Consider the following 19,771-nt stretch of genomic DNA (forward strand, 5'->3'; position numbering starts at 1 on the left):
AAAAATCATATCCCCTGAAGAGATTAGCGTGGATGTTTCCATAACAGCAGTTTTATCAGAACAGCACTTTTTTTTTTTTCTATGAAGAGCACTTGCGGCGTCTTCATTGTTTTTCGCATAAACATAAAAAGACAGTGGCTACTTGGAAAACGACTTTCTTTTTACTGACTGATCTAGTTGACCCAACAAAACAATTTATCTTTCATTTTTGAGCCTGCGCTGTTCATAAGTCTCAGCGACATTGTGGGCTTCACATCATTACCTGTAATTTACTATATTTGGCAAATTAGGGTCCATTTAGTTAGCAGACAGACTTGTTTGTAGTGCATGAGAGAACGGATGAGTATTCTATTCAGACTCTCAGCACAGTAAATTAGTCCTTTCTATTCATTTCATGAAATTAAATAAAACTGTAAACACAACTATTTCCATCTACATTTATTAAAAAAAAAATCAGAAGAAAACACAAAACAACATCCAGTGTCTCTCCCTGCCTGGGAACGAGACAGAGCAACATATTTAAAAGCATACAAACCAGCAAACTGTAATCTAGCAGCATCCAAATGTTGGAATCTCCAAAGTCATCATTTATATATTTAAATATATAGAGTTGTTTTTTTTTTTTTTTCCTTAGCCCTGCCCAACTACACATTTTACAACATACACAGAGCTGTATCTCTCCTTAGTGCAGAAAAAGAAAATTAATTACCCTTAATAAAATAAACAACTTTAGGTTAAATAAGCTTAAATAACAGTGTTAAATACAAGACACTTCTGTGGCCGATATGTACAGAAATAAACACATTTGGCATTGTAATTGTGGTTCACTGGCGCTTGCTCTAATGCTCTTGAAAACCACTGCATAAGAACACATTTTACTGCGATAAACGACACACAGTCACACACACAGGCACGCTCGCACACACGCACGCACGCACGCACGCACGCACGCACACACACGTTTCTATCAGTGAGCCACAGACAAGGCATGTGTTTAGAAAAGCCAAGAGAAACAATCCGATTTAACACCCAAGAGTTTTAGGCACAATCTCCTGCTTTAGAATACAACTGCTGAATGTTTGTGCTAACCTTTTTCATAGTTTTATTCCTAACACAGTTTCATAACTACAACTTGTTATTGCTAGGACAGTGCGACAGTGACTGGAGACTACCGACAATCGTGTGTAGGGAAAAGCACCTCTGAACATCAAGACCGCTGCCAAAATGTGACACGTCATCACTACACTGAGGGAACAAAAAAGTGAAGTTGAAATAACAAGAAAGAAAAAGGCGCAAATGAAACCCCCCTTTTTTCATCACTTATGGAACCCAAACGTCTCAAGTTGAGGTACATTCATTATTCCTCCAGCTCTCCTTTTTCACCCAGGAGTTGATTCCTCTTGAGCGTGTAGCACTTCATGAAATCCTCTTCCCGAAGCGGCTGCGACAGCGTGCGGAGCTTAAGTACAGCTGCAGGTACAGTAGACTGACGTGACATAGGTAGGTTACAAGTTGACCACAGTAAATGAGCTTTACATTCCACTACTGTAAGAGGATCTCGTGGAAGAATTCCTCCCCGCAGCCGGGGATGAGGGAATTTCCCAGAAGGAGTCTCAGCTGGCGCGATGGACAAACTGTTAGCCAAGTCTGTACTGAATACGAGGAGGCCTGTTCACATGATGCGAGTCTCTCCACACTTGAGCTCTTTCTATAGTCTTCCCGAGACAATTCACAAATGTTGTGGACTGGGAGCTTTCAGTACAAAAGTGTGTGCCATCCACCTCATCCACCGTCTCCATCTCAGGGCTTCTTGTCGATGCTGTGAAAGAACCACTCGGTGAACTTCCTGAGCTGAGCCGACGCTGTCTGGCTCTCCTCTTGCAACCGCATGTTGTCCTGCCTCAGGTGCTGTACCTCCTCCTGTAGCATTGCCTTGTCTTCCTTCTCCTAAACATAGTTGACAAGAACACGTCAAAAATCTGGATCATAAGTTCTGGTTTGGAGAGGTGCGTAGCGATTCTAGAAAAAAGCTGATTTGCGATTGGTCATGACCTCAGCCGAGAGTATTCGATTAAACTAACATGCATGTTTTGCAGTGTAGCAGGAAGCTGGAGTAAACAAGTAACATCACAACTATAGGGGTAACCACGTGACCACTGAGCTGCTGAAAGAGCATAATGCATCCTTCCATCTATTTTCTATAGTATTTGTCCACAGGGTCAGGGGTAAGCACAAATAGACAAATATACATCTATGGACAAATTTGAGTCTTCAGATAACTTAACCCGAGCATATAGGTACATGTACCAACATGGAAAACCCACACATGGAGGCTGGAGGCGAGATTTAAACCGAAAAACCTCAGAACTGTGAGTCAGACGTCCTAACCACTCAAAGGGCATAATTAAAAATCCTTAAAAAGAGTTGGATGAAAGCGCCTCCATTACAAATGGTTTTCATCATTAAAGGGAGATATTAACATAGCAAAGCAGCCTTTTTAGCTTGATAAAAGTACACTTCCTCCCATTTCTACGTGAGTGATTAGAGGTGGGGAAACATGAAGGCTCAACACAAAGAGGCAAGCAAGGCAAGCTATTGAATGAAGGAGCAACCATGAATATATTCTGAGCTGAGCTGGCGTGGAGATAGCAAGCAAACGCGACGATTGAAAGCTGAAGCAATACAACAGTTGTGGGTGAAGTTACCTTTCGGAGGTCATGCTGGAGCTGCCTGAGGATCACCTCGAGCTGGTTCACTTTGCCAGTCAGTGTAGATGGGGAGCTGCAGAGCAAGAGATAGAATACAAGGTAAAACATTTAATTACCATAGTTTCCAGACTATAAGGCGCACCGGACTATAAGGCGCATCTTCAATGAATGGGCCATTTTAAAACTTTGTCCTTATGTAAGGCGCACCGGACTACGTATAAGGTGCACCATTAATGCATCATGTCAGATTTTTAATCCAAATCAAATCATTCTCCATTTTATCTTTTTTATTTCAACTTCAGATGCAACAAATTACTTTATAATCACAAAATAATGATCCATAGTCTTTTTGATTGATGATTCATAGTCTTCAGCGGGCCACTTATGATTGATTTCATGACACAATGCTTCGGGACAGTTTAGATTTAGGAATTTGGTCCATATATAAGGCGCACCGGACTATAAGGCGCACTGTCGACTTTTGAGAAAATTTTACGTTTGTAGGTGCGCCTTATAGTCCGGAAAATACGGTAGTCTCACAGGGGGGAAATCTGGTATCACAGGAGACGAAACAAATACTATTACTATAAGCTATACAATAAGCGCTCATGTCGGTACATACTCCGTATCTAGTGCCGCTCCTTCCGCCTCGACAACCCTTCTGGTCAGCTCTCGAGATAGCTCCAGTGCTTCGGCCCGCTGCATGTCGGTCATGGTGCAGAAAGATGCCACACGCTGGTCTACAGACACAATGGGTTAAATATTAGGTCAGAATGTTACAAAAAAAAAAAAAATGCTCCGCTTAGGATAGAGCAACTCATTCAAGCAAAGTATGAATATGAATTAATGTTTTGGGGATATGGGGGGAAAAAACGCGGAGTCTCTCAGAGCGATCAGGATGCAGACAATATGGAACAAGGTGGTAAACAGAGTTTTGAGTCCAACCCCCTCTCAAAGTTTTCCTCTGGCAGCTGTTTGCTTCTTAATGGGCTGAGAGGAATCAGGCATGCTTCTTTTCTTGTATCAGGCCCTTAAGCTTCCTAAAATCCCAGTAGAATAGCCAAATTTAGCATGTTATGCTCGGGACCGCTCCGTTTTAGAGGCATAATGCTCTTTTCTTAAGTAAGCAGCCTCTCTGTCTTGCGCCGATGGTGTGAGACACGCGATAGGGGAATCTGCATAATTCACACGAGAGATTAAGAAAAACCCTTCTTTTAATGTAGCACTAATCCACTCAAAGACAAAAAGCTAATTGAGTCTGGAGGTGGATACTCAGATGAGTCAGGAAAGGGACAGCGAGCTCTCATTTACATATGAATGAATATTTTCTTGATATTACGCATGTGTTTGAAAGATTAAAAACACAGAAAATCGGTTTGTGTGTTTTGGACGATACCGCGTCCAGCTTGAATAGACATTGAGACAAAAAAAAAAAGCAGCCGCTATTAGATTTGACTGGAAAAGACATTTTACAGCCGTGTGCCATCAACATTTGTGCAGTCTGATTGAAAAGAAGCCATTGAAATGTCATATTTTTGTTGCGAAAATGTAGTAGGCCCCCACTCAGTGGTATGTCTCGGGGTCCAAGTGAGCAGTGGTGGTAAATGCATTGCTCCAAGCTAGTTAAGTATACATGTACATGGCACAACAAGAGCCCCGAGCCACGTTCCGTTCCAACGACAAGCCTCCATTCGTACACGCCGTTGCTCTGGTCCGGCCGGGCTGCCTGTCATTCTCACTGGTTCCATTCCACTTAAATGATTTGCTGCAGGGCAATGTGGCAGAAAATGCATCAGTGAAGAATCTGAATCAGGAGTTCTTATTAATTATGACAAATGAATAGTCACATGCTACATTGCCCGCTCAGTCGACTCAGGGTCAGGGAAAGTTCAGGCGTGCTGGCGTTTCTGTGAGTAATGGGGGATACTCTGCAAACAGGCTCGTAAAAAGGGGGAAGGGGGGGGAAACATGATGCTGACCATGACAAAATGATGACACGTGTCATCACTTCTTGAATGCCATTAAAATACTCTGACTTGGCAGGGACCGGTTGGTCATTTTGAGAAGACAACATCGTTTGTTATAAACTTGTATGAGATGCTTTTTTAGTATGTTAGCATGATAATGCAAAAAAAAAAAAAAAGAATTTCACATGAGGATTGACCCAAGGTTAAATCTTATTGCATGATGTAGATCTAGATGAGCATCTAGGAATTTATATGCATAATTTTGAATATGGACACATTACAACCAGCTCGAGAAAATCGGACTGGAACAGTATCATGTCCTTTGTGTTTGTCTTTTATTTTTTTACGATTGCTTAATGTGTTATTTTGTCCATTAATATAGGAGACAGGAGTCTACCACAATATTGCACTATTTTTGGTCTTGTCGGACAAAAGGATACGCAAATAATTTCCATAAAAATATCATGCTGTATAACAAAAAAAGGGCCAAAATCCACCCGAAGGCTGATTACTTGCAGAGCAGTGAAATGTTGGGCTTACATTGTCAAAAACAGGCTCCAAGCGAAATTGCTTGACAGGAATCAGAATGAGGCTCAGAGCAGAGGGTAAAAAGCAACCATTCCCAAAGGTTGCCTCCATGAGCACTTTGGAGAGACGGGGAAAAAAACAAGCACTATTCTAAGCCTACACATGCAAGAGAGAAAGTTCTTGCAGACTGCAGACAGACAAACAGATAAGCTAAGCAGCAAAGAGGAAAGGCAGCCGGTGTCTAGGGGGCGCTAGCAGCTTGAGGAAGGCAGGTTACCTTCAAAGGCTTTTGCTGCGTCAACCAGGTGAGACCAGTCCAGGCCTGTGGCAGTCTCTGGGAGGGGCATGAGGCCCGGGTCGCTGAACTTGGACCTGTCTGCCAAGAAGCCGTCAGAGAACCAAAACTCATCTGCAGAGACAGGCCCAGATCAGATCAGTGTCTGGTCCTGGTGCTGAGTTTGGGGCTCGTTTTGGAGTTGCCATCAATTTGCAGAAGGGTATTATGTGAAGGGTTAAGGAGGGAGAGGACATCCAGGAAGGTGCGGGGTGAGGGGATCTCTCAATTCATTAGGATGTATATTTACAGCAGCTATCTTTAAAATATGCTTAGTTAAACAGCTCATTTAAAATCTGGCATTTAAGTCAATATTGACTCTGAATGCCTCAAACTGCAAACTAATTTTGTGTGCACAGTTGGGTGGAGTGACATAAACTCATTTCTCTGCATAACAATTGCAAAACAGAGAGAGAGGCAATAAATAACCTGTCAAAATGAATGTCTCATGTTTCAATCAATATCGCTCTTCCCTGAAAATGTCTTCAACCAAGTCTCGGCGCTAAATATAGCCATTCAATCAACAGTCCACCATTCCAAAGAGGCATTTTAAGCAGCACGAGATGGAGACCGAAAGAGATCTTGAGTGGATACTTCCCTTCTATTTAGCCAGCAGTTTGAGGGATTCACTCTTTACTAAATTGGGCTGTTTCAAAATGGAAAAAGCGAGAACCGCTGTTCTCAACCACCCTTCAAAACAATCAGGAATCCATCAGGATGACAGCTAGACAAGGCTAAGAAGCCAAGCACACCCTTCCCCCCAAAAAAAGCTGGTTTCTGTCTAGCCGCGACAGCCAGAGACGACTGAGGAATAATGTGGAAATGAGACATGAGGGACAGAGACGGGAAGCAGACAGTGACTGATGAGTGAACGAAGCATCACGTCTGACACACACCAGCACGGAGACATGGACACGTTCTCGTCGGAGCTAAGCTCAAAGACCTGCAGTGGTGCGAGCAGGACACATCACAGCTTTTCCACTAATCCATATTGAGATGATGCTGCGGCAAGCACGGCGGGCCTCTCGTAGGCATCGCGCCGCCTAACACACACTTTCAATTAGGTGGCGATGCCAAGGAGTTTTCCTCAAGTGTTTTGCTGGTGGGGCCAGTGAAATTGTTTTGATAGAAGTAGCTCTTCAAACAAGTATCTATAAGATGACTCATCTGGAGCCAAGTGAGAAGAGACACTTGAATAAGATGTGTCGCTTGCATCGAAAAAGAAATATTTGTGTCGCCTGTACTAAGCTTGTACTTACTCCTCAGGTTGGACTGGGGTTGGTTGTGGACCATGCGAGGGGGCAGCGTGCAGTGGTAAGGTGGCGTGGTGCTGAATAGAATGTCGTTAGGCATGGCTTGGTCCAGCATGGAGCTGTGGGAGCTGGCGTAGGAGGAGCCCTTGCGGTTGCTACATACGCTCTCGTCCGATAACGTCCGGTACAGAGAATGACGGGGTGATAGACTTCCCGTCACAGACAGCTGGGTGGAGCAAAGAAAAAGGACATCTTATCAGGAGGGAGTCACTGACAATCTGAAACACTTTAATCAACAATGGGTGGTTGAGGAAATCACAGAGGGAACAACATCAGGAATTAACGAGAAGTAGGAAGCAGTACGCATGCCTCAGCTGCTTGACAAACAATAACTAAAGTCAACATTCATTGTTAATGCAATATCAGGTAAAGCGACATGTTTTGCCAGCATACGACCTTGTAATTTACTAGTCGTACTAAATCGTACTGAAACATTTTGGCAGAGAACCAGTATGGACCAACAAATTCATCAATTGATCCATATATAAGGCGCGCTGTGTTTTTTTGAGTAAATTTTCAGTTTTTAAGTGCGCCTAATAGGGCGGAAAATATGGTACTTTGTTTAAAAAGTAACATTTCATTGTTTCCACATTTTACAATTAACAGTAGTTAACTAGTTTTCACACTTGTATTGTAGCTGGAAATCACAACATTCTACTGGTATTAAAGAGACAGTATTATTATTCCCTCAAGTGACAGTACCGTAATTTCCGGACTATAAGTCGCGGTTTTTTTCATAGTTTGGGTGGGGGGGCGACTTATACTCAGGAGCGACTTATATATGTTTTTTTTCACAAATTTTTACTTGATCATTAAGACATCACTTACAAGTATAGTTGACCACTTCCCATGTTATTTTTAGTATAGTTGATCACTTCACATGCTTTTATTTCTTTATCTTGAACATATTCAAAACATAAAAAATAGAGAAAACGTCAAATAAAGCAATTAACACTTTAAAGCACCATATCCAAGTCCACTGTCTGCTGTATGTACACTTGCTCCATTTTTGCTCCTCTTATATTTATTATTATTATTTATTATTATTTGTTTATTTATCATTTATTCAATACTCTTATTTATTCATTGTTAGTGCCTTCTTGGTTTTTTTTTTGTGATGCTTGTATGCATATGTGTACTATCTCACCGAGGGATAGTGGAAATGTAATTTCAATCTCTTTGTGTGTCTTAGTATATAAAAAAATATATCGACGATAAAGCAGACTTTGACTTTGATAAAACAACCAAAAAAAATTATATTTTCAGACGAAACTGGATGAGGGCGCTCTAAATTTTACCGTTGGCCGTGACTCATCAACTGGGTGGGCTTAAGAAAAATGGCACCAAAAAGAAACTCATATTTTGCAGGTTACAAACTTCAAGTTGTAAAATATGCAGCTGAAAACAGTAATCGAGCAGCAGAAAGAAAGTTTGGAGAACCGTGATGTACCAATGGATTACTATTTCAAGTGACGTCAGTAGCGCGGCGCGCCGGTTGTTTACATACAAACGTGCCCACACAAGGACTACCATCATTAGCGGTGACCATTTCTAAGTGACACGGAGGACAACGAGTTTGAAGGAATTAAGGATTTGGAGTGACATAGAAGGTTTGAAAAACTATTATGGCTTTTACGCACGCCCGGTCTCTACTGAGTCGGGGGCCGACGCTCGGCCGAGTGGCTGTCCGCGAACGGTGCGTGGGGCTCGGACATGGCCATTACGCACGCCCGGTCTGTCTGGAAGTCCACGCCGCCACACGCTTGGAAGTTTGTTTTGTTTAATAAAGAGCCGTTTACCAAACCTACGTCTATCCTTGTACTTTGTTAACGCTACAATATAGTTATATAGTAGATCTGTGGAATAAAGACGAGGCTGACGTCAGGGCGCACGCGCGGCGATGTTGACAAAGGACGAGGAATTTGATCGATGGATTTAATGGAATTAAAGTGCACGGATGGTTTGATAATATTATTGGCTTGTATTATAGTTATTTAAAATATAGTTTATCTATCGTTATATGAGCCTGTGGAATATTTTGAAGCGCAAGCGCCCTCAGCCGTGCGCACCCATTGTTGACAAAGAACGATCGATGGATTTAATGAATTGGAGTGACACTGATGGTTTTATAAACATGTTATTCATGTAATAGTTGTCCTTAATCACTCTATATGTTACGTCAGGCCCGTTCTCAGCTCTTTGTTTGTGTTTGTCATGTTAGCATACCTATCGTTTAGCCTGTTGTTGCTATTTAATGAATTGGAGTGACACTGATGGTTTTATAAACATGTTATTCATGTAATAGTTGTCCTTAATCACTCTATATGTTACGTCAGGCCCGTTCTCAGCTCTTTGTTTGAGTTTGTCACGTTAGCATACCTATCGTTTAGCCTGTTGTTGCTATTTAATGAATTGGAGTGACACTGATGGTTTTATAAACATGTTATTCATGTAATAGTTGTCCTTAATCACTCTATATGTTACGTCAGGCCCGTTCTCAGCTCTTTGTTTGTGTTTGTCACGTTAGCATACCTATCGTTTAGCCTGTTGTTGCTATCGTTTAGCCTGTTGTTGCTCGTTCATGACTGTTTTTGGTGTGGGATTTTGTCGAATAAATTGCCCCCAAAATGCGACTTATACTCCGGAGCGACTTATATATGTTTTTTTTCACTTTTTGGGGCATTTTATGGCTGGTGCGACTTATACTCCGGAGCGACTTATAGTCCGGAAAATACGGTAATTTGTTACACGTGACATAGTCATTAAGCCAGGAAATTTGTGATCTGGTGATTTTACCCCCGGAGCAGAAAGATGGCGGCGAGACATGTCAGGGTTCAGTACAGTGAGGCCTACCCATATAAAACAATTAGCGAATATTACTAGACACAGGATTATAGGAAAACATATATCTTAATGTGGTAATAGTTTTTTTTTCATATTATGGAAATGAATGGTGTTTTTAAAATAAATGAACCCTAAAAAATCAAAACATTCTACACTGTCCCTTTAAGCTTTTAATAAGTTTCGAATTAAGAGCTTCTACCTCTTTAAATCTACAATATAGTACACAAAATAGTTTCATTCTCATTGATTATATGGTGGAAAAAGTTTTACAGCACTGTGATATGCTTCTGGCTCGGGCTTTTTACCAAGGTACAGCCAATAGTGTAGTCTACTAAATCACCTTTTTGCTGAGCCGAGTGCATACTTGCTCGAGAAGGCATATACTGTGCAAACATCTTTGTGTGTGTGCTCGCCACAATAGACTTGAGAATGGACTCTTAGAGGCCAGTACAGCGTAACCACATACATAAGAGTAGGTAGGAGAGTTGGAAAAACATTTTCCTCCTGAGGGCATGTATGTATGTTCGTGAGGCATAATACATAGAGTTTCAAGGCCGTGTCCAGAATTTTGACAGGGATCTCCTCTCGAAACACGCAAAACCACACAGCGCAACCCAATCCGTCATTGCCCTGTTTAGCTTACATAAATATTGCTGGAGTGGCATCAGAAGTAGCCACAAATGATATGCAGGGCTGTCAGCCAGATGAGTAAATGTCAGCCTACAGCTTCCCGACTTTAAGCATCAATGACTGTCATCTGCGCGAGCCAACACCCAACCGTCTCTATTTCAAAGACGGCGTTGCCACGAATCCCGCAGTGCGAAGCTAACAGACAGCGAGTGCATCTTGAAAGTGAACATACATTGGAATTCAGAGGAGCGGACGGACGCACTCTGCTTCCTTAAAATCTCTAACGACATGTCGAATTCTCACTCATCAAAACATTAAGCAGGATTTAGAACTTCCCTTCATGTGAAGAGAAAATAGCCTCGATCACAAAGCTCACACATGGACCAAAGGTCAGTGAAAACATTTGTGATCTAATGATTTGCAGAAGCCACATGTTATTGAAGCTTTAATCAGGAGAGGTGATTTGGGAACCTGCGGTGTACTTTAAATACCTTTAAAATAACATTTTAAAGTTGTTTCCAGGTGCTAAATGTTATCGTAACAGCCCAAAATTCCACGCCTGGTTTGGAGTATCGTGAATTCTTTACCTCATGCGCTTATCAGCCACACTAACACATCCAGCTATATTTTCCCCTGATTTATCGGAGTTTTTCCTCAATGGACAAAGCCAACGAGCGGCATATGGAACCCCTTGACGTGCCACTTGGGAGGATGTGTTGGACAACCAGTTTCTTTCCCACAAGAGGAGCCGTGCGGTAGACTAAGCTGCAAACGGCCTTTCCTTTACGTCAGCCGCACAATAGTCAGCCTGTCCGTGGAAGGGACGTCCCGGCGGACATGGTGGTTGCCAAAGAAAATCTCTCAGCACCTGCTCAACCACACAAAGAATGGCATCGGGCGGCTGCCGGAAGTGACACATGCGCTAACCTTTTCTGTAATACTCTCCTTGATTACATAGAGGCCCAACCACGTCACATTGTATTAAATTAGAAACGATCCAATGTTTTTTTCCAACATTGTCACCAGTGCAATGTGCCAGCTGATGATTGAAAACATTCACCTCCAACAAAAGAGCCGTATGTATTCATTAGGATTACCCAGTTTGTATACAGTCGTTTGGGCATGCGTCTCCCTCCCAGATTGCTTTTCCAAATGTTATCAGGCAGAGGATGTGTGCAAACAAAGGCTTACAATTTCAACTTGCACTCTGAGAGCACTTTTGGGGATTTCATGTCGAGCTTTACTACGACATGGAGGGGAAATGAAAGAAAATGACGCAGACACATCTGTGTTATGTTCATTTTCAGAACAGAAACGAGCTGTTTTACGGTGTAAGGCTAGTGCGTGAAAATATGACAAACTAATCAGAGCCCCAAGATGCTTTGTGCGAGAACACGGCTGTGTGCCTTCCTCCTCTCGTGAGAGGAAGTGGATTTTGCACAAGAATTGAGTGGCATCCAAAAATAACCCAATTGTGCATCTCTAGGGTCCCTTCCAGGAAGATAATAGATGGAGGACAGCAGGAAGGGGGTGGTGGGGCTGGGGGAGATGATGCAATTAATCGAGTCTGTAGGACCCAGCAACAGCAAACATCATTCCATTCTGCGCCTTTAATCCATAACATCCCAATAGAGCGGACTCAAGCTCTGTTATAAATTGAATTTACCTGTCAATAGCAAGGCAAAGATAAAGGCTCTGGTGTTGGGAGGGAGGAGTTGTAGCCGCAGATGTTTGCTCTGCTTTTTCTGCCTTTGCGGTTAGAGGTTATCTGCACGGGTTCACGCTTTGAATCCAGGAAAATGGCCTAAGGGGGGGTTGCTCATATCTGTGCTTGATACTTCCAATGCTGTGTTTTCTCATGTTAAAGTTTAACAGGTTCCATTTGCACGCACGCCATGAAGGATGTAGATGGTGGCCTCACCTTTTGACCCCTGCCTTCTCCTGGTGGACTGTCGGGCAGCATCATTTTCAGGTATTCCTTCTTTGAAAGTCTCTGCAATGATTTTCCATCCCGCTCGGTAGCCTGAAGGTGGCAGGCGGCCTCCTGTGCGTACAGCTGCCTAAAGACAAACAACAGCAGAGCCCATCAGCGAGGTCATGCAAGCCAAGTCCTGCAGGGGAGGCTTGAAGCCAGCCGGCCTGGGTTCAGCTTTTGAAGAAAGTATGTCAGTAACACACAAGGCAACTCGGGTGAATCTGATTTAGCATGCCAACATCAGGCAACATCAGTGTTGTGAAGGAGCAGAGCTGGAAAGTGTGAAGAACACAGCCAAGCACCGTGAGACGGAGGGAGGAAGGGAGGGGAACAAGGAAGGATTTGTAGATGAATGACATCAAAAATATTGCACTCTGTGGGAGTGTACAGACACCTCTGGAGGAGGACATAAGAGGTGCAAGACCCAGAAGAGGGAGCATGTTTTGATTTGTGGGCGGTGGGTTGGGGAAATTCAGATGCTTTTAGAGCAAGCACTCGGATGTGAGCGACCTATCCGGTAAAGTGAGCTGCCAGTGAGGATGGCACCGTGTCAGCGCTGCTCTTGGCACTTCTGTTGGCACAGAGTTTGATGGCTACGCTGGGAAATTACCATACACAAGTCTGGCTGAAATGCTACACATTGACACGTGCACATGTGTTAAAAGATGCATTCTTTGGCTTATATTTTGGACTAGAACCGTTCTGGTTCTTTCCTGTGCGGCTAATTGTTTTGGGCACAACTTTTCCACATTAACTACAAATGTATTCATTATAGCTTCAAGTAAAACATCTGCTACCACTGGCTTATTCTGTGAAAGAATAACAATAGAATGTAGTGTTTACTGTATGTTAACCCGCCAAACACTCCACAAGCTTGTCTAACATTAATGTTATTACCCAGCTGGAACCTTCCAGTGTTGGCTAGAGGGCTGACACAAGGACTTTGGGGTAAGCAGTAGTGCGCTGTAACATTAGTCTGCAGAGACCCGGAAGAAATGTCACAGCCACTGATGCACAAGTCATTAACCTCCACTTATAGCAAGCAACCATCTTAAGGGAGTGATGGCAGTCGGGGAAAGGGTAGTGTGTGTGTGTGCGTGTGTGTGCGCCTGCGCGTGTGTGTGTATGGGGGAGGGTCACAATGGTTCAGAGCTAGGGCCAGAGGGTTGATTTCCACTGATTGTGTACCTTGCACGCTCAGACAGCATTTCGAGAAGGAGCGCTAACAAGCTTTCAGCTCCTCTGGAAGAAGAAGGAGCAAGTGGAAGAGAAAAAAAAAGACGGAGTTAGGAGCACCATTGCAAATACTGACTAGTGTTACAGCGGGTCAAGAGAAACATCATTATGTTACAACAATATCTGTGAAAAAATATTACACCATTCATCACGAGACGGGCTTATGTAAGGTAAAATAAATAATAAACAACCCCTTGGGAAGGATAAGTGAATTAGGGGACTTTTTCATAAGTCTGCAGAAGATGACTTCAGCACATGTGATCAATCACAGGGCGCTTAAAAAACAAATATCGAAGAGTAGATTAAATTACTTCAAAGATGGAGCAAAGTTTTGCTCTCACAAGTCCCCAAGCCCGTTTCATCATCGGTGAGTCTTTGCAGGAAATAGGTTTCAACCAGTACGGAGTGATGGCATCCTTTTGCATCCCCGCACGACTGAGACTGTCATCTCATAGCAGTGTGTGGATCTCTCATTGGCATCCACAAGAGACGGGCTACAAACTGAGGCCGGCAGTCCACGGGGATACGTCTTCTCGGAAACGATCAATAACCACAAGTGACATATGCCAAGTGTATGATGTCCGCGGCTTCATTGAGCATATTTGTTCCGTAGCTGTCTGTCTCAATCAGGCTGAGTTTGTGCACACCGGGAGTCCACTCGACAGAGTGGGTGCTTAGATCAGAACGGGTTTGGCAGTAATCGTAACCGGTGATTCTCGTGCAAAATCATATTTCTTTCTCCATCTTGTTAACAAACACACTCACCCACACTGTGACATGTTGGGAGGTTCCTCATTGCTGTGATCAGCATCACCGTCATTATTAGTTGTCTTCTCTGGGGGATTGCCATCTGGCTGTGGATGTGTCTGTCCACTAGCCTCTGAGCTGGCATCCGGGCCACAATCGGGGCCTGGCCCCGGCTGGGGCTCGGGCTCTGCACCTGAGTTGCTGGTCTGAGGGATGGTGTACACCTTGGTGGAGTCGGCGGACATACGATATCTGGCACCACGGGCCAACGGACTGCCAGAGTGATGTGAGCCACTGACCAAAAAGCAAAACAAAAGAAAACAAAAAAATGCAACTCAAAAGTTGACCATGCATGAATTGAGTCAAAGCGGGCAAAAAATATGAACGCATAAACAAACATGAAATGATATCAGCATTAAGATAATAAATAAAAATCATACAAATATGATACATGTAGAAAGATAATCTTCCTTCCTAATTAATGTTTAGATTCAATCTAAATCTTGTGTGCAACTTAAAGTTGGCATTAGCTGGCGATAGTCTCCACTTGCATATTCATGACCATCTGGACCACACCCCTGCTGTATTTGCCCCTGCTGCACTGTTGGTTTGAATGTTCAAAAACAATTACATGAAAAAGATGGGAAGCATCAGGGTGGTTATGGCGTGATGGTGCTATGGACTAGTTCCTTATTCAGGATGCTCTTGAGTTGGGCTAGTTCCCATAAACACTACTAATTAGAGCAAATTATGCAAACATAACCATGTAATGGATGCCATAAACACAAGACTCCAATTCTATTTTTTGGCCAATGGGACCAGTGAGTGGTAGACTAGCCTTCTTCACACCACTCCTCTTTCCCAGATGGACAGCAGCCTGGTGAGGGGCATTTGGACAAGAATGTGATGAAGCACTCCCCCATGTTGCTCCAGTCTGACAACAGCTCCAGCAACAATCCTCAACACAGCTGGATGAGTCAAAGTGAGTTGCGAGCAAGGATGGGTGAAAAGTGTAGCTTTATAGCTGGTAAATAAAATATCCTCGTGTTTTTTTTTTTTTTTTTAACAGAATGGGGCATGGCATGGTGTCGCGGGATTGTGTGGCGAACCGTATAAGGAGGAATCACTTGGTGTGTTTTATCTCAGTAGTCAAATCAATAACTCGACACGCTAGAAATAAAGCCACAGCAGACTCAAGTAAGTCCAAAGAAAAAGAGGAAAAAAAAATTAAGGAGGTTTGAGTGGTTTATCTCCTTTTGTTTCTGGGCTTCCTCAAATAATTATTTTGAGTCCTAAATGTTAAATAAATTTGTCCAAGATGTACATATACGTATGTCCAGCAACAGGAGGGGTCACATGGGTTGCGCAACATTTACAAAACACTGATTAAATTAGTCAGAGAGATACAATGTTGCATAATCTAAATTCTATTAGTCTTATTATATAATATGTGAGTACGGGAGGACACAGATCATGTTTGGAACAATGTCATATTTTGTTTGTGATTCTCCTTCATGTTCATCCCGCCTTTCAATAAGACCTTGAATTTTTGTCATTCAGTGATGTGCAAAGTGTTTGTACAGAAAAAAAACTTTGACTTGGCGGTGTCCTTCAGCCACGAGAATTGCAACAAGCCATATGCCTCAATTTAAATGACAACACTTTCAGCATGAGTACTCTTCATGCTTCTATTCAATTTTTGCAAGCGAGTGAAAATCCAAAAGCCGACCGAAAAATTGATATTTATGGGAACACGTAAAAATACATTTGGAAGCGCGCATTGATGTTTTCTCTTAAAATGTCCATTGAATAGAAATCCTTAATACATATCAGGCTCAAATTTTCTCACTTCATTAGTCATCTACACATTTCCCCTCCATTTGCTTGAATATGTCGGCCATATAAAACGAATCAAACAATAGTGCCATTGAAAATAACATCTAGAGCTGTCGTTTCGGTGACGTGCCGTACCTCGAGTGTGAAGAGATCTCGCTGAGGTCTCCGATGCTTCCTTCTGCCACATTACTCGCCATTAAAGCAGAAGCATAACACTGCGGCAGGTATGGTTTTCCATGATCTTCTTCAGACGCTCCATCTTCATGGTGCTCTGACACCCATGGGTGTCCCTGCTCCCCCGCCCTGCTCTGCATCAACACCCGAGCCCCCGGGACCATGCAGGGATTGGTGTCGATGCCGCTGTCCGTGGAGGCCCCTTTGATGTAAGTAAGACCCAACATCTCCGGGTCCATCAAATCTCCTGAGCCAAAATGCTTATCATCACTGTTGCTGGAGGCATTGCTGGATAGAGTGTTGCTACTTGAGTGGCTCGAGTTTTTATCGCCCATCTAGGGATGGCAAAAGAATCACATATACACAGTATATCAGACAAGGTCAGACATACATTACAGGCGTTTTAACATGGACATAGGAGGATTCAACTTTTTTTTCGAGCTAGCTCTACAGAAGAAAATGTCAGCCTTGTTCCTCCTAATTAGTCCTACTTGGGGTGTGTAATGTAGTTAGCATCATGGAACTTAGTTTAAAGTACCGTGACTTCAACTTTGCTACCGCTCAACTTAAATCAACAGCCATGTAATTTATTTTGTTGACTAGAACAACGGGCGAAATGTAATTTGGGATCTTTGGGGAGGCAAATTAAGATCACACCATGTTACATCAAAAAGACCAACGTTACTCTTTTTTTTTTTTTTTTTTTTTAATAAGATGGTAACTGTATTGCATTGGGGGGAATGTTGTTTGGTGTCAAGAGACCAGTTCCACATTTTATCCATCTCCCCTGGGGTGATATGACAACATCTGAATTATGAAAGCCTTGGTTGTTGTTAATGCTGTCACTGGTTTGGAAAAGAATGCACCACTGACAGAAGGGCTATTGTTCGGAATATATTCAAGCTTCCGGGTAAGGTGTCTGAGCAAAGAAGAAGTGATAAGATAGGACATGACTGAAGCCACACAAAACACTGCTGAGAAGCAAATGAGTCTTAAATGTGTCCATTACTTGAGACAATTGAACTTTTACCCTGGAGAGCTTGTTGGGAGAGTCTTTGCTTCCTTCTCGCTGCTTCAGAGGGTTCAGGATCTTAGTGGAGGGGATGTGCCACTTGGCCTCTGCGGACCCACATAACTAAACGTAAACAACATTATCCAACTCGAGTCTATGGCTACCATGGTTGGATCGAGCACTCACCTGCCGACCTGGTCCTCTCTAAAGTGGGTTCTCGTTCCCTGTGCATGTCTCCATCGCCTCCTTGGATATCTTCCCCATGCTCATGAAGGATAGGAGAGGGACATCTGCAGAGACAAACACCAGACAGGAGGTGGTGAGCATTGTTCTCCACAAGGAGAAAGGCTCATAATAGATTTTCAGCAGAGGTAACGCAATTAGTGCGCAATCACCGGGAGCCGAAACACTTGAGCTTAGAACAGAGAAGCAAACATAAGAGCTTTCAGATGACTCAGCATTCCAGTCTTGAGAAAAAGAAGAGCTATTTTTTTTCCAGCTGGCTTTATAATGAAAGGGATTAGAACTAATAGAGGTTCCCTCCTCTACACTGCCGGTCATGCTGTCCTCATGATTTTTCCCAGCGATCCTAGCTGGAGATCAATGGACTCGTCAATGTGTCACGTTCTGTTCTGTCAGCTCTGACGGACCACAGCAACTCGCATCCCTGCAAATTTAGTGCACCATTGAGGCTTCTGACAGGAATGTAGCAGCATGGAGCAAGGCATTTTGTCAAGGGCTGTAATCTCTTAGAGAAGTATATTGGTCTCTGGTGCATTCTGTTCATATGTCAGTAACAGGTTGGAAAGTGGTACCCTACTGGTCTCTGGATTTAACTGAAAGTATGATTCATTTTTTCGATTTAATTCATTTCCAAACCAGACTTTTTTGAATGGCCTCTGAGTTCGGCAGGCCAGACAGTCAGCAATTCTTTATAATGGTTTTATCATTTCGTTTCAGTGTTCTGTGAAAAGAAGCTGGAAACAGTCTGAAATTACACACACAAAAAAAAAAACAAAATAACTTGGCTTTCCAAGTGAACTGCCTCCACTTCAAAGCAAGGACATTGATCTTTTGGGGAGAATTTTTTTTTTTTTAAATGCTCCTCTTTCCAAAGAGACCTCATTTCCTCAGTGCGGTTCAACTGCCTCTGTTTGATTGACATGAGCCAAGAAAGGAATTCCTATACTGACAAACGTACTTGAACGTAAAACACCTGTTGAACACATTTTGCAAGTTAGTGGTTATACTTGGCAGATATTTTAAAATCATGATCCATGATACAGCAGAAAACAAGCACGGCAAGGCTCGATATTTAAACTAATACTGGATGAACAGCCTCAATCAAGTAACTTGTCCATTCAAATTCTTCGCTTAAAGCTTTTGCTTGAACATAACGACTCTATATATTCAATGCAAACAAACAAACAAATAAATAAATACACAAATAAACAAACAAATAAATAAATAAATAAACAAATAAATAATTTTGTGAAATCACATGTATTGCTATTGCAGAAACAAACAAAAAAAATCTGCTCTGATGATCACAAACTTTCAAATAAATAATTTCAAGTATGGCTTGTGAAAAGGAGTACCATTGATGTGGTCACCTACCCATCATATCCAGGCTGTTGGGACCAGGAGCTGCTGCCACAAGGTCCTGGATCGCTGGAGGAGGACTGGTTACTAGGGGAGCTGCGGTAATGGTGGTCTCCCTTGTTACAGGAAACAACCTGGGGATTCTCCAAATCCTGCATCATTCTGCAGAGCAAAAAGAGGCCAACGTCTGAGGGATAATAATTACTCATTTAGATCGGCCAGTGAGCTTTAATCCATCTATTTTGTGTAGTGATTGTCCTCATTTTGGCCGCGGGTTAGCTGGAGGCTCCTGACTGACTTTGGATGGGAGACTGGTCACTAGCCAATCGCACTCACATTCATGCCATGGGCAAATTATTATTTTTTAATTAACCTGAAAATCACGTTGTTGAAGTGAGAGAAGTCAGCGTTCCCATGAATAAAATACATACATATAAGCATTACATATGGGCGGGTATCAGTAACGCTAGAGTTATTAATATAAGCTGATTAAAATTTGTTTCTCCAAAACATTTTGTTTGCAGAGGTCCAATGCAACATGAATTAAAAAAAAAAGTCTATTTAAAAAAACCTCAAAGAGAATGCAATCTCAGTAAAATTCTATTCAGATTTATATTTTCTTATTCTAAATTCTCGTGCCCCATAGCTCTCCTCTGCTCTCACTCCTCCATTAGATGGTTTAGAGTGGAAGTCTCTTTGTTTCTGCAGTAATTGGCTGAGATGAGCTGTGCCGTGCCAGTGTCCCGTCACCTCCTCATCAGTAGACCGCAGAGTCGCAGGGAGCGTGGAGTGGGAGTCATACACAGAGTAAAAGAAAGAATGGAAAATGGAGTGCTCCCACTGACAGAGACTGTGATTAGGCAGA

General features: G+C 42.7%; 1 protein-coding gene across 5 annotated transcripts in view; it reads right to left on the reverse strand.

Moving 5' to 3' along the window:
• Positions 1-423: 423 nt before the first annotated feature.
• Positions 424-19,771, reverse strand: part of sipa1l2 (signal induced proliferation associated 1 like 2) — a 65,710-nt gene continuing 46,362 nt past the window's right edge. For 2 of the 5 annotated variants that reach the window (XM_049736608.1, XM_049736609.2), the window contains exons 11-22: positions 18,922-19,068; positions 17,491-17,594; positions 17,323-17,411; positions 16,254-16,627; positions 14,301-14,576; positions 13,488-13,541; positions 12,246-12,384; positions 6,797-7,016; positions 5,481-5,612; positions 3,331-3,448; positions 2,706-2,781; positions 424-1,947 (exon numbers count right to left, since the gene is read on the reverse strand). In XM_049736608.1, coding sequence (XP_049592565.1) covers positions 1,801-1,947; positions 2,706-2,781; positions 3,331-3,448; positions 5,481-5,612; positions 6,797-7,016; positions 12,246-12,384; positions 13,488-13,541; positions 14,301-14,576; positions 16,254-16,627; positions 17,323-17,411; positions 17,491-17,594; positions 18,922-19,068 — 1,876 coding nt within the window. In that variant the 3' untranslated portion in view covers positions 424-1,800. The remainder of the gene's footprint in view (positions 1,948-2,705; positions 2,782-3,330; positions 3,449-5,480; positions 5,613-6,796; positions 7,017-12,245; positions 12,385-13,487; positions 13,542-14,300; positions 14,577-16,253; positions 16,628-17,322; positions 17,412-17,490; positions 17,595-18,921; positions 19,069-19,771) is intronic. The other 3 variants (XM_049736611.1, XM_049736612.1, XM_049736613.1) reach the window with 3 other exon arrangements.

This window comes from Syngnathus scovelli, chromosome 12 (assembly GCF_024217435.2).
Source record: "Syngnathus scovelli strain Florida chromosome 12, RoL_Ssco_1.2, whole genome shotgun sequence".
NCBI lineage: Eukaryota > Metazoa > Chordata > Actinopteri > Syngnathiformes > Syngnathidae > Syngnathus > Syngnathus scovelli.